The 14,625-nt window shown below is 49.0% G+C and overlaps 1 protein-coding gene across 5 annotated transcripts in view; it reads right to left on the bottom strand.

Annotated features, from left to right (window-relative positions):
* LOC129847330 (huntingtin-like) overlaps positions 1 to 14,625 on the bottom strand; it is a 66,134-nt gene that overhangs the window by 33,369 nt on the left and 18,140 nt on the right. For all 5 annotated transcript variants that reach the window (XM_055915084.1, XM_055915087.1, XM_055915085.1 and 2 more), the window contains 4 exons: positions 10,394 to 10,471; positions 8,644 to 9,062; positions 2,211 to 2,328; positions 1,942 to 2,060 (listed from right to left, as the gene is read on the bottom strand). In XM_055915084.1, the coding sequence (XP_055771059.1) occupies positions 1,942 to 2,060; positions 2,211 to 2,328; positions 8,644 to 9,062; positions 10,394 to 10,471 (734 nt within the window). The remainder of the gene's footprint in view (positions 1 to 1,941; positions 2,061 to 2,210; positions 2,329 to 8,643; positions 9,063 to 10,393; positions 10,472 to 14,625) is intronic.

Raw genomic sequence — 14,625 nt, 5'->3', positions numbered from 1 at the left:
GGGGTTTTACCTGACGTCATTGGCAGACTATATGAGATATTATAAATTAGTGGGGGTTTTACCTGACGTCATTGGCAGACTATATGAGATATTTAAACTTGATTAGACTTCAATTCTCTTCAGTTTATAAATAACATACTGTCACCCAAAAGACTGATCAATGCATGTCTGTAAAGGTGTGAAGGTGTAACGGTTGTAACGGTGTAACCGTGGTAACGGCGTATAGGTGGTAACGGTGGTATCGGTTGTATCGGTTGTAACGGTGTATCGGTTGTAACGGTTGTAATGGTGTATCGGTTGTAACGTTGTATCGGTTGTAACAGTGTAACCGTGGTAATGGTGTATCGGTTGTAACGGCGTATCGGTTGAAATGGTGTATCGGTTGTAACGGCGTATCGGTTGTAACGGTGTATCGGTTGTAACGATGTAACCGTGGTAATGGTGTATCGGTTGTAACGCTGTATCGGTTGTAACGGTGTAACCGTGGTAATGGTGTATCGGTTGTAACGGCGTATCGATTGTAACGGCGTATCGGTTGTAACGGTGTAACCGTGGTAATGGTGTATCGGTTGTAACGGCGTATCGGTTGTAACGGCGTATCGGTTGTAACGGTGTAACTGTGGTAGTGGTGTATAGGGTGTAACGGTGTATCGGTTGTAACGGTGTAACTGTGGTAGTGGTGTATAGGGTGTAACGATGTATCGGTTGTAACGGTGTAACCGTGGTAATGGTGTATCGGTTGTAATGGCGTATCGGTTGTAACGGTGTAACCATGGTAATGGTGTATCGGTTGTAACGGCGTATCGGTTGTAATGGTGTATCGGTTGTAACGCCGTATCGGTTGTAACGGTGTATCGGTTGTAACGGTGTAACTGTGGTAGTGGTGTATAGGGTGTAACGATGTATCGGTTGTAACGGTGTAACCGTGGTAATGGTGTATCGGTTGTAACGGCGTATCGGTTGTAATGGTGTATCGGTTGTAATGGTGTATCGGTTGTAACGGTGTACCGGTGTACTGGTTGTAACGGCGTATAGGTGGTAACGGTGTATCGGTTGTAATGGTGTATCGGTTGTAACGGCGTATCGGTTGTAACGGCGTATCGGTTGTAACGGTGTAACTGTGGTAGTGGTGTATCGGTTGTAACGGTTGTAACGGTGGTAATGGTGTATCGGTTGAAACGGTGTATCGGTTGAAACGGTGTATCGGTTGTAACGGTGTAACGGTTGTAGCGGTGTATCGGTTGAAACGGTGTATCGGTTGAAACGGTGTATCGGTTGAAACGGTGTATCGGTTGAAACGGTGTATCGGTTGAAACAGTGTATCGGTTGTAACGGTGTATCGGTTGTAACGGTGTATCGGTTGTAACGGTTGTAACGGTGTATCGGTTGTAACGGTGTATCGGTTGTAACGGTGTATCGGTTGAAACGGTGTATCGGTTGAAACAGTGTATCGGTTGTAACGGTGTATCGGTTGTAACGGTTGTAACGGTGTATCGGTTGTAACGGTGTATCGGTTGAAACGGTGTATCGGTTGAAACGGTGTATCGGTTGAAACAGTGTATCGGTTGTAACGGTGTATCGGTTGTAACGGTGTATCGGTTGTAACGGTTGTAACGGTGTATCGGTTGTAACGGTGTAACGGTGTATCGGTTGTAACGGTGTAACGGTGTATCGGTTGTAAAAATGCGCATGTGCAGTACGGTGTGCGTCCTTGTCTCTCTCCGTGTGTGTACCTTGTTCTCCAGCTCGGTGTCTCTCCCTCCCTCTCTCTCCGTGTGTGTGTGTGTGTCTCCGTGTGTGTCTCTCTCCGTGTGTGTGTGTGTGTGCCTCTCTCCGTGTGTGTGTGTGTGTGTGTGTGTGTGTGTGTGTGTGTGTGTGTGTGTGTGTGTGTGTGTGTCTCTCTCCGTGTGTGTGTGTGTCTCTCTCCGTGTGTGTGTGTACCTTGTTCTCCAGCTCTGTGGTCTCCGCTGGTTCCTCCTTTGGTATGAAGTGATCCACACTGCTGTCTGACGCCTGTCTGTTGTGACCTCTGCCCTCTAGGAGGTGGGGCCTACTCAAAGCTACAACAACAACCACAGCGTCACTGTGTGTGTAGTGTAGTGTGTCATACCCAGTGTGTGTGTGTGTGTGTGTGTGTGTGTGTGTGTGTGTGTGTGTGTGTGTGTGTGTGTGTGTGTGTGTGTGTGTGTGTGTGTGTGTGTGTGTCGTACCCAGTGCGGACTGGGAGAAGGGTTCAGGGTGTGATGAAGGTGCGGCTCCCTCTTCTTCCTCATCCTGTAAAGTTCCGATCTGCATCCCTGAATACAGGCTCTCACTGGTGTCCAACACCTATACACACACACACACACACACACACACACACACACACACACACACACAGAGACAGAGACACACACACAGAGACACACACAGAGACACACACACAGAGACAGAGAGAGACACACAGAGACACAGAGACAGACACACAGAGACACACACACAGAGACAGAGAGAGACACACAGAGACAGACACACAGAGACAGAGAGAGATACACAGACAGAGACACAGAGACAGACATCAGTGTCTAAGGTTCATTATTTAACACTACAGTTTGTCAGTTCAGCAGACAAGAACACTACTGTCTTGATAGTTACTGGTAATAATGGTGGTAACAACCGTCTACCGGGTATAACGGCCGTCTGCCGGGTATAACGACCGTCTACCGGGTATAACGACCGTCTACCGGGTATAACGACAGTCTACCGGGTATAACGACAGCCTACCGGGTATAACGACAGCCTACCGGGTTTAACAACAGTCTACCGGGTATAACAACAGTCTACCGGGTATAACGGCCGTCTGCCGGGTACAACGGCCGTCTGCCGGGTACTACGACCGCCTAGCGGGTACAACGACCGCCTAGCGGGTACAACGACCGCCTAGCGGGTACAACGACCGCCTAGCGGGTACAACGACCGCCTAGCGGGTACAACGACCGCCTAGCGGGTACAACGACCGCCTAGCGGGTACAACGACCGCCTAGCGGGTACAACGACCGCCTAGCGGGTACAACGACCGCCTAGCGGGTACAACGACCGCCTAGCGGGTACAACGACCGCCTAGCGGGTACAACGACCGCCTAGCGGGTACAACGACCGCCTAGCGGGTACAACGACCGCCTAGCGGGTACAACGACAGTCTACCGGGTTTAACGACAGTCTACCGGGTTTAACGACAGTCTACCGGGTTTAACGACAGTCTACCGGGTTTAACGACAGTCTACCGGGTTTAACGACAGTCTACCGGGTTTAACGACAGTCTACCGGGTTTAACGACAGTCTACCGGGTATAACGACAGCCTACCGGGTATAACGACAGCCTACCGGGTATAACGACAGCCTACCGGGTATAACGACAGCCTACCGGGTATAACGACAGCCTACCGGGTATAACGACAGCCTACCGGGTATAACGACAGCCTACCGGGTATAACGGCAGCCTACCGGGTATAACGGCAGCCTACCGGGTATAACGGCAGCCTACCGGGTATAACGGCAGCCTACCGGGTATAACGGCAGCCTACCGGGTATAACGGCAGCCTACCGGGTATAACGGCAGCCTACCGGGTATAACGGCAGCCTACCGGGTATAACGACAGCCTACCGGGTATAACGACAGCCTACCGGGTATAACGACAGCCTGACGGGTATAACGACAGCCTGACGGGTATAACGACAGCCTGACGGGTATAACGACAGCCTGACGGGTATAACGACAGCCTGACGGGTATAACGACAGCCTGACGGGTATAACGACAGCCTGACGGGTATAACGACAGCCTGACGGGTATAACGACAGCCTGACGGGTATAACGACAGCCTGACGGGTATAACGACAGCCTGACGGGTATAACGACAGTCTACCGGGTATAACGACAGTCTACCGGGTATAACGACAGTCTACCGGGTATAACGACAGTCTACCGGGTATAACGACAGTCTACCGGGTATAACGACAGTCTACCGGGTATAACGACAGTCTACCGGGTATAACGACAGTCTACCGGGTATAACGACAGTCTACCGGGTATAACGACAGTCTACCGGGTATAACGACAGTCTACCGGGTATAACGACAGTCTACCGGGTATAACGACAGTCTACCGGGTATAACGACAGTCTACCGGGTATAACGACAGTCTACCGGGTATAACAACAGTCTACCGGGTATAACAACAGTCTACCGGGTATAACAACAGTCTACCGGGTATAACAACAGTCTACCGGGTATAACAACAGTCTACCGGGTATAACAACAGTCTACCGGGTATAACGGCAGCCTACCGGGTATAACGGCAGCCTACCGGGTATAACGGCAGCCTACCGGGTATAACGGCAGCCTACCGGGTATAACGGCAGCCTACCGGGTATAACGGCAGCCTACCGGGTATAACGGCAGCCTACCGGGTATAACGACAGCCTACCGGGTATAACGACAGCCTACCGGGTATAACGACAGTCTACCGGGTATAACGACAGTCTACCGGGTATAACGACAGTCTACCGGGTATAACGACAGTCTACCGGGTATAACGACAGTCTACCGGGTATAACGACAGTCTACCGGGTATAACGACAGTCTACCGGGTATAACGACAGTCTACCGGGTATAACGACAGTCTACCGGGTATAACGACAGTCTACTGCTTTAACATCCTTTGGGATTGAGAAGCACTCAGGGGACATTGGTAGATCTCTAAATTGGGACGCAAAATTATGGCAACTTTTCCTAAATTCCCAGGTTTTCCCAAAATCCCAGTTGGAAGATTCCCGGAATCAGAGGGGAATAAGCAGGAAACCTTCCCGTCCAGGATTTCTGGAAAAGTCTGCAGATTTTCGCAACCCTATAACTAAAACACTGAACTGGGCTTTGACTCAACCTGCAAACAGGAGGAACCAGGATGTGGGTTAACAGTTACTACAGAACTCACTCCATAATCATACAAGACAAAACACAAGAGAAAAGCACAGCAGAGAGATTACTAGATCAGGAGAGGGGGAGCAGGGGGGGGGGGAAGAGGGGGAAGGAGGGGGAGCGAGGGGAGAAGGGGGAAAGAAAGGAGAAGGGGGAGGGAGGGGGGGAAGAGGGGGAGAAGGGGGAGCGAGGGGGGGGAGGGGAGAAGGGGGAAAGAAAGGAGAAGGGGGAGGGAGGGGGGGAAGAGGGGGAGCGAGGGGGGGAGGAGGGGAGAAGGGGGAAAGAAAGGAGAAGGGGGAGGGAGGGGGGAAGAGGGAAGAAGGAGGAGAGAAGGGGGAGCAAGGGGGAAGAGGGGGAGCAAGGGGGAAGGAGGGGAGAAGGGGGAAGGAGGGGAGAAGGGGGAAGGAGGGGAGAAGGGGGAGCAAGGGGAGAAGGGGGAAGGAGGGGAGAAGGGGGAGCAAGGGGGAAGGAGGGGAGAAGGGGGAAGGATGGGAGAAGGGGGAGCAAGGGGGAAGGAGGGGAGAAGGGGGAAGGAGGGGAGAAGGGGGAGCGAGGGGAGAAGGGGGAGCAAGGGGGAAGGAGGGGGAAGGGGGAAGGAGGGGAGAAGGGGGAAGGAGGGGAGAAGGGGGAAGGAGGGGAGAAGGGGGAGCAAGGGGAGAAGGGGGAAGGAGGGGAGAAGGGGGAAGGAGGGGAGAGGGGGAAGGAGGGGGAAGGAGGGGAGAAGGGGGAAGGAGGGGAGAAGGGGGAAGGAGGGGAGAAGGGGGAAGGAGGGGAGAAGGGGGAGCAAGGGGAGAAGGGGGAAGGAGGGGAGAAGGGGGAAGGAGGGGAGAAGGGGGAAGGAGGGGGAAGAAGGGGAGAAGGGGGAGCGAGGGGGAAGAGGAAAGGAGGGAAGAAGGGGGAGCAAGGGGGAAGAGGGGGAAGGAGGGGGGGGGCGAGGGGAGGAGGGGAGAAGGGGGAGCGAGGGAAGGAGGGGAGCGAGGGGGACGGGGGAGCGAGGGGAGAGGGGGAAGGAGGAGAGAGGGGGAGCGAAGGGGGGGATTTGTTTTATATTTCTGAAGAGTTTCAATGATCTTTCTTAGAAAACTAATAATCACCAAACAAGAAGGATGGGGAAAGCAACCAATCAGGAGATCCATGGCTCCAGATTGCCATGGAAACGAGAGAGGGGGGAGAAGGGGGCGGTTCTCAGCAGGGAGTAGAGTGCACGTACCGGTCTTAAGGAAAGGGGGACGGGGTCGGACGGACGAGAGTGACAAGAACAAAACGGAACTGCAGCCAGGTATTCCCTTCCCCCTCCCCTCTGACATCATCAACCAATCAGCCAATCACCTTGCTACAACCGCTAGAGGAAGTGTCGGCGCCAGAAGACAGGGAGGAAGAAGAAGAAGCAGCAGCAGCGGCGGAGGAGGTAGAGGAGGAAGAGGAGGAGTAGACGGAAGAGTCGCTGTCGGAAGCGTCTGGACCCTCGGTGGAGGTCGGAGAGGGAGGGGCCTCAAACGGCGGCTCCACCATCACCCGTGGCAACCGCGAACGCGACTGCGTGTCACGGGGTGGGGGGGTGGGGGGAGGGCAGACCATAGAATTAGAATTAGAAGAACGGACATTCCCATTCAAAGCAATGTTACGCCAACAATTGTGAGCCTCAGTGTTTAACACATGCAAACAATGGCATTTAGTGGGTTCCAACCAGAAACCTGCACACTGATGGGTTCGCTTCATTCTACTGAGTCTAATTCTATGGTTAGCTCCATGGTCTGGGAAACCTTGTCCATTCTACTGAGTTTAATTCTATGGTTAGCTCCATGGTCTGGGGAAACCTTGTCCATTCTACTGAGTCTAATTCTATGGTTAGCTCCATGGTCTGGGGAAACCTTGTCCATTCTACTGAGTCTAATTCTATGGTTAGCTCCATGCTCTGGGGAAACCTTGTCCATTCTACTGAGTCTAATTCTATGGTTAGCTCCATGCTCTGGGAAACCTTGTCCATTCTACTGAGTCTAATTCTATGGTTAGCTCCATGCTCTGGGAAACCTTGTCCATTCTACTGAGTCTAATTCTATGGTTAGCTCCATGCTCTGGGAAACCTTGTCCATTCTACTGAGTCTAATTCTATGGTTAGCTCCATGCTCTGGGGAAACCTTGTCCATTCTACTGAGTCTAATTCTATGGTTAGCTCCATGCTCTGGGGAAACCTTGTCCATTCTACTGAGTCTAATTCTATGGTTAGCTCCATGGTCTGGGAAACCTTGTCCATTCTACTGAGTCTAATTCTATGGTTAGCTCCATGGTCTGGGAAACCTTGTCCATTCAACTGATTCTAATTCTATGGTTAGCTCCATGCTCTGGGAAACCTTGTCCATTCTTCTGAGTCTAATTCTATGGTTAGCTCCATGGTCTGGGAAACCTTGTCCATTCTACTGAGTCTAATTCTATGGTTAGCTCCATGGTCTGGGAAACCTTGTCCATTCTACCTAGTCTAATTCTATGGTTAGCTCCATGGTCTGGGAAACCTTGTCCATTCTACTGAGTCTAATTCTATGGTTAGCTCCATGGTCTGGGAAACCTTGTCCATTCTACTGGGTCTAATTCTATGGTTAGCTCCATGGTCTGTGAAACCTTGTCCATTCTACTGAGTCTAATTCTATGGTTAGCTCCATGGTCTGGGAAACCTTGTCCATTCTACTGAGTCTAATTCTATGGTTAGCTCCATGGTCTGGGGAAACCTTGTCCATTCTACTGAGTCTAATTCTATGGTTAGCTCCATGGTCTGGGGAAACCTTGTCCATTCTACTGAGTCTAATTCTATGGTTAGCTCCATGCTCTGGGGAAACCTTGTCCATTCTACTGAGTCTAATTCTATGGTTAGCTCCATGCTCTGGGGAAACCTTGTCCATTCTACTGAGTCTAATTCTATGGTTAGCTCCATGGTCTGGGGAAACCTTGTCCATTCTACTGAGTCTAATTCTATGGTTAGCTCCATGGTCTGGGAAACCTTGTCCATTCTACTGAGTCTAATTCTATGGTTAGCTCCATGGTCTGGGAAACCTTGTCCATTCTACTGAGTCTAATTCTATGGTTAGCTCCATGGTCTGGGGAAACCTTGTCCATTCTACTGAGTCTAATTCTATGGTTAGCTCCATGGTCTGGGGAAACCTTGTCCATTCTACTGAGTCTAATTCTATGGTTAGCTCCATGGTCTGGGAAACCTTGTCCATTCTACTGAGTCTAATTCTATGGTTAGCTCCATGGTCTGGGAAACCTTGTCCATTCTACTGAGTCTAATTCTATGGTTAGCTCCATGGTCTGGGAAACCTTGTCCATTCTACTGAGTCTAATTCTATGGTTAGCTCCATGGTCTGGGGAAACCTTGTCCATTCTACTGAGTCTAATTCTATGGTTAGCTCCATGGTCTGGGAAACCTTGTCCATTCTACTGAGTCTAATTCTATGGTTAGCTCCATGGTCTGGGAAACCTTGTCCATTCTACTGAGTCTAATTCTATGGTTAGCTCCATGCTCTGGGGAAACCTTGTCCATTCTACTGATTCAAATCACTCATTCCAACTACAATCTCTAATCCCCCAGATCAGCAACATCGGAGGACAATCAAGTGTTTTCGCTTCTAGTAAAATCAATCAAATTAATTCTCTATTAATTACGAATGTAACTCCTACACGGCAGACAGACTTACGAGTTCAGCGACGTCTGAAGGCGTGACGGCCGAGTCCGGCCCCTCTGTGGTGGTCTGTGATGAGTCGGCGCTCGGGGGCAGCGAGGGGTCTCCTAGGGGGTCCAGCAAGGGCCCGTCGGGCATCTCCGCGTTCTCCGGTGTGGCGTAGTCGGCCGTTTCCGGGGTAACGTTAGCCCCGCTGGAGCTGTGGCTGAGCATGTCCTCATCCGTTGCGTTGTCATTGGGCGACTCGGGAGTCCCCGCCCCTCCCTCGCCGCCGGAGACGGTTCCGGAGGTCCCGAGGGCAGTCGTTCCTTGTTCCGAGGAGGCGCCACCGAGGTCCACGGACTCACCGGGCTGCAGAGCATGCTGTGAGGAACGGGGCTGCTGGGTAATGATGTCGACCACCTGGGCGGTGGCGTCGGCGCCCGCGACAGAGGCTGAGTCAAGGTGGGAGACACATTAAACCATCACCCTCTCTCAACCTCATCTTTCAATACAACAAACAGGGGTTAGTATCCCATACCCAGATTAAGCCAATCATATGATCAAATAGTACTCCAGGGTCAGATGAAAACCGACTGAAACAAAGAGGAACAACCTGGAATTTCAGTCGCAAATATTTTTTTATATAATTTTTTGTGCACTAATGAATACAACCCTGGTTTGAGTCTTTCTAGTTTTCAGTTAGTTAGGGTTGGTTCCAGTATTCTTTTGAGAGAGATTCAATATTTTCTTCATGTCATTTATATTGACAGAGGAGTACAAAGAAAACACTAATGAGTCACATTAACCCTCTGACCCCCACCCCACACTCGTCACTCCACTGAACCCTCTGACACCCCCCCACCCCACCCTTGTCACTCCACTGAACCCTCTGACACCCCCCCCCACCCTCGTCACTCCACTGAACCCTCTGACACCCCCCCCACCCTCGTCACTCCACTGAACCCTCTGACACCCCCCCACCCTCGTCACTCCACTGAACCCTCTGACACCCCCCCCCCCACCCTCGTCACTCCACTGAACCCTCTGACACCCCCCCCCACCCCCCCCACTCCACTGAACACTCTGACACCCCCCCCCACCCTCGTCACTCCACCGAACCCTCTGACACCCCCCCCCACCCTCGTCACTCCACTGAACCCTCTGACACTCCCCCCCCACCCCACCCTCGTCACTCCACTGAACCCTCTGACACCCCCCCCCCCACCCTCGTCACTCCAGTGAACCCTCTGACACCCCCCCCCCCCACCCTCGTCACTCCACTGAACCCTCTGACACCCCCCCCCCCACCCTCGTCACTCCACTGATGGAAGGATATAGGACGTCACCCCCCCCAAAACATAGATCCTAATCGTGGAACAAAGGAGTAGGATTGTGAGTGAATTGATGTTGGGTTTTAGATAACTTCTCGGAAGGTGCGCCAGACAGAGATGAGAGCCTATGAGTTATTAAGACGCCATATATGTTGTTTTGGAGTCTCTCTAGGAACATGTTAAGAGTGGACCAGATCCTGCAACCTGTGTAGGTTCTCCTCTACGGAACGCCGAGGCACCTGGACATCTGGATCAAATCACGTGGAGAAAGGGGCGAAGAAACAAATGACTAGAAATACTTCCACATTTTGGAAGGCCTTTTGCCTTTTTTCAGGGTCAGTCATTTAAAACACAAAGGGGGTTTACTTTGCCAGACACATTTAGAGACTGAGGAGTGTAATTTTGAGGAGCTTGAGTGATATGAATGGTGACGTTCCTGTATTCTGTCTCACCTGTAAAGGCCCCGGTGGTGACCTCTGCCCTCTCAGGGTCGTCCTCTAACCCCTCCTCCTCCCCCGACAGCATCTTGCCTGGGACACACAGACAGGATAAAGATGGCTACTGCAACATGACCAGTCAGCAGCGTTTGAGAAAGCTGTGTTAAAGAGGACTACTGTAACACAGTCTCAACATGACCAGTCAGCAGCGTTAGAGAAAGCTGTGTTAAAGAGGACCACTGTAACACAGCGTTAGAGAAAGCTGTGTTAAAGAGGACTACTGTAACACAGTCTCAACATGACCAGTCAGCAGTGTTAGAGAAAGCTGTGTTAAAGAGGACCACTGTAACACAGGTCTCAACATGACCAGTCAGCAGCGTTAGAGAAAGCTGTGTTAAAGAGGACCACTGTAACACAGTCTCAACATGACCAGTCAGCAGTGTTAGAGAAAGCTGTGTTAAAGAGGACCACTGTAACACAGTCTCAACATGACCAGTTAGCAGTGTTAGAGAAAGCTGTGTTAAAGAGGACTACTGTAACACAGTCTCAACATGACCAGTCAGCAGCGTTAGAGAAAGCTGTGTTAAAGAGGACCACTGTAACACAGTCTCAACATGACCAGTTAGCAGTGTTAGAGAAAGCTGTGTTAAAGAGGACTACTGTAACACAGGTCTCAACATGACCAGTTAGCAGTGTTAGAGAAAGCTGTGTTAAAGAGGACTACTGTAACACAGCGTTAGAGAAAGCGGCGGTAGACCAATGGTTCTCCAACCTCTCCTCTGGGACCCCAAGTCCTTCCATGTATTTCAACTATTCTAAAGCTAAAACAACCTGATTAACTGATGCCCAACTTCTTTAGTGTCATCGGACGTGCTAGTCCAGGAATACATCAAACTAGTCCAGGAATACACCAAACTAGTCCAGGAATACATCAAACTAGTCCAGGAATACACCAAACTAGTCCAGGAATACATCAAACTAGTCCAGGAATACATCAAAACTAGTCCAGGAATGCATCAAAACTAGTCCAGGAATGCATCAAAACTAGTCCAGGAATGCACCAAACTAGTCCAGGAATACATCAAACTAGTCCAGGAATGCATCAAACTAGTCCAGGAATGCATCAAACTAGTCCAGGAATGCATCAAACTAGTCCAGGAATACATCAAACTAGTCCAGGAATACATCAAACTAGTCCAGGAATACATCAAACTAGTCCAGGAATACATCAAACTAGTCCAGGAATACATCAAACTAGTCCAGGAATGCACCAAACTAGTCCAGGAATGCACCAAACTAGTCCAGGAATACATCAAACTAGTCCAGGAATACATCAAACTAGTCCAGGAATACATCAAACTAGTCCAGGAATACATCAAACTAGTCCAGGAATACATCAAACTAGTCCAGGAATACATCAAACTAGTCCAGGAATACATCAAACTAGTCCAGGAATACATCCAACTAGTCCAGGAATACATCCAACTAGTCCAGGAATAAATCCAATTAGTCCAGGAATAAATCCAATTAGTCCAGGAATACATCAAACTAGTCCAGGAATACATCAAACTAGTCCAGGAATACATCAAACTAGTCCAGGAATGCATCAAACTAGTCCAGGAATGCATCAAACTAGTCCAGGAATGCATCAAACTAGTCCAGGAATACACCAAACTAGTCCTGGAATACATCCAACTAGTCCAGGAACACATCAAACTAGTCCAGGAATACATCAAACTAGTCCAGGAATACATCAAACTAGTCCAGGAATACATCCAACTAGTCCAGGAATACATCCAACTATTCCAGGAACACATCCAACTAGTCCAGGAACACATCCAACTAGTCCAGGAACACATCCAACTAGTCCAGGAACACATCCAACTAGTCCAGGAATACATCAAACTAGTCCAGGAATACATCAAACTAGTCCAGGAATGCATCAAACTAGTCCAGGAATGCATCAAACTAGTCCAGGAATACATCAAACTAGTCCAGGAATGCATCAAACTAGTCCAGGAATGCATCAAACTAGTCCAGGAATACATCAAACTAGTCCAGGAATACCTCAAACTAGTTGAGGAATACACCAAACTAGTCCAGGAATACACCAAAATAGTCCTGGAATGCATCCAACTAGTCCAGGAATGCATCCAAATTGTTCAGGAATGCATCCAAATTGTTCAGGAATGCATCCAACTAGTCCAGGAATGCATCCAACTAGTCCAGGAATACATCCAACTAGTCCAGGAATACATCCAACTAGTCCAGGAATACATCCAACTAGTCCAGGAATACATCCAACTAGTCCAGGAATACATCCAACTAGTCCAGGAATACATCCAACTAGTCCAGGAATACATCCAACTAGTCCAGGAATACATCCAACTAGTCCAGGAATACATCCAACTAGTCCAGGAATGCACCAAACTAGTCCAGGAATACACCAAACTAGTCCAGGAATACACCAAACTAGTCCAGGAATACACCAAACTAGTCCAGGAATACACCAAACTAGTCCAGGAATACATCAAACTAGTCCAGGAATACATTAAATTAGTCCAGGAATACACCAAATTAGTCCAGGAATACATCAAACTAGTCCAGGAATACATCAAACTAGTACAAGAATACATCCAACTAGTCCAGGAATACCTCAAACTAGTCCAGGAATGCATCAAACTAGTCCAGGGATACATCCAACTAGTCCAGGGATACATCCAACTAGTCCAGGAACACCTCAAACTAGTCCAGGAACACCTCAAACTAGTCCAGGAACACCTCAAACTAGTCCAGGAACACCTCAAACTAGTCCAGGAATACATCCAACTAGTCCAGGAACACACCAAACTAGTCCAGGAATACATCAAACTAGTCCAGGAATACATCAAACTAGTCCAGGAATACCTCAAACTAGTCCAGGGATACATCAAACTAGTCCAGGAATGCATCAAACTAGTCCAGGAATACATCAAACTAGTCCAGGAATACATCATACTAGTCCAGGAATACACCAAACTAGTCCAGGAATACACCAAACTAGTCCAGGAATAGATCAAACTAGTCCAGGAACACACCAAACTAGTCCAGGAACACACCAAACTAGTCCAGGAATACATCAAACTAGTCCAGGAATATATCAAACTAGTCCAGGAATATATCAAACTAGTCCAGGAATGCATCAAACTAGTCCAGGAATACATCAAACTAGTCCAGGAATACATCAAACTAGTCCAGGAATACATCAAACTAGTCCAGGAATACATCATACTAGTCCAGGAATACACCAAACTAGTCCAGGAATAGATCAAACTAGTCCAGGAACACACCAAACTAGTCCAGGAACACACCAAACTAGTCCAGGAATACATCAAACTAGTCCAGGAATATATCAAACTAGTCCAGGAATATATCAAACTAGTCCAGGAATACATCAAACTAGTCCAGGAATACATCAAACTAGTCCAGGAATGCATCAAACTAGTCCAGGAATGCATCAAACTAGTCCAGGAATACATCAAACTAGTCCAGGAATACTTCAAACTAGTTGAGGAATACACCAAACTAGTCCAGGAATACACCAAAATAGTCCTGGAATGCATCCAACTAGTCCAGGAATGCATCCAAATTGTTCAGGAATGCATCCAAATTGTTCAGGAATGCATCCAACTAGTCCAGGAATGCATCCAACTAGTCCAGGAATACATCCAACTAGTCCAGGAATACATCCAACTAGTCCAGGAATACATCCAACTAGTCCAGGAATACATCCAACTAGTCCAGGAATACATCCAACTAGTCCAGGAATACATCCAACTAGTCCAGGAATACATCCAACTAGTCCAGGAATACATCCAACTAGTCCAGGAATGCACCAAACTAGTCCAGGAATACACCAAACTAGTCCAGGAATACACCAAACTAGTCCAGGAATACACCAAACTAGTCCAGGAATACACCAAACTAGTCCAGGAATACACCAAACTAGTCCAGGAATACATCAAACTAGTCCAGGAATACATTAAATTAGTCCAGGAATACACCAAATTAGTCCAGGAATACATCAAACTAGTCCAGGAATACATCAAACTAGTACAAGAATACATCCAACTAGTCCAGGAATACCTCAAACTAGTCCAGGAATGCATCAAACTAGTCCAGGGATACATCCAACTAGTCCAGGGATACATCCAACTAGTCCAGGAACACCTCAAACTAGTCCAGGAACACCTCAAACTAGTCCAGGA

The sequence above is a fragment of the Salvelinus fontinalis genome, unplaced genomic scaffold (assembly GCF_029448725.1).
Source record: "Salvelinus fontinalis isolate EN_2023a unplaced genomic scaffold, ASM2944872v1 scaffold_0778, whole genome shotgun sequence".
Taxonomy (NCBI): Eukaryota; Metazoa; Chordata; class Actinopteri; order Salmoniformes; family Salmonidae; genus Salvelinus; species Salvelinus fontinalis.
This window is presented reverse-complemented; position numbering and strand designations above follow the sequence as displayed.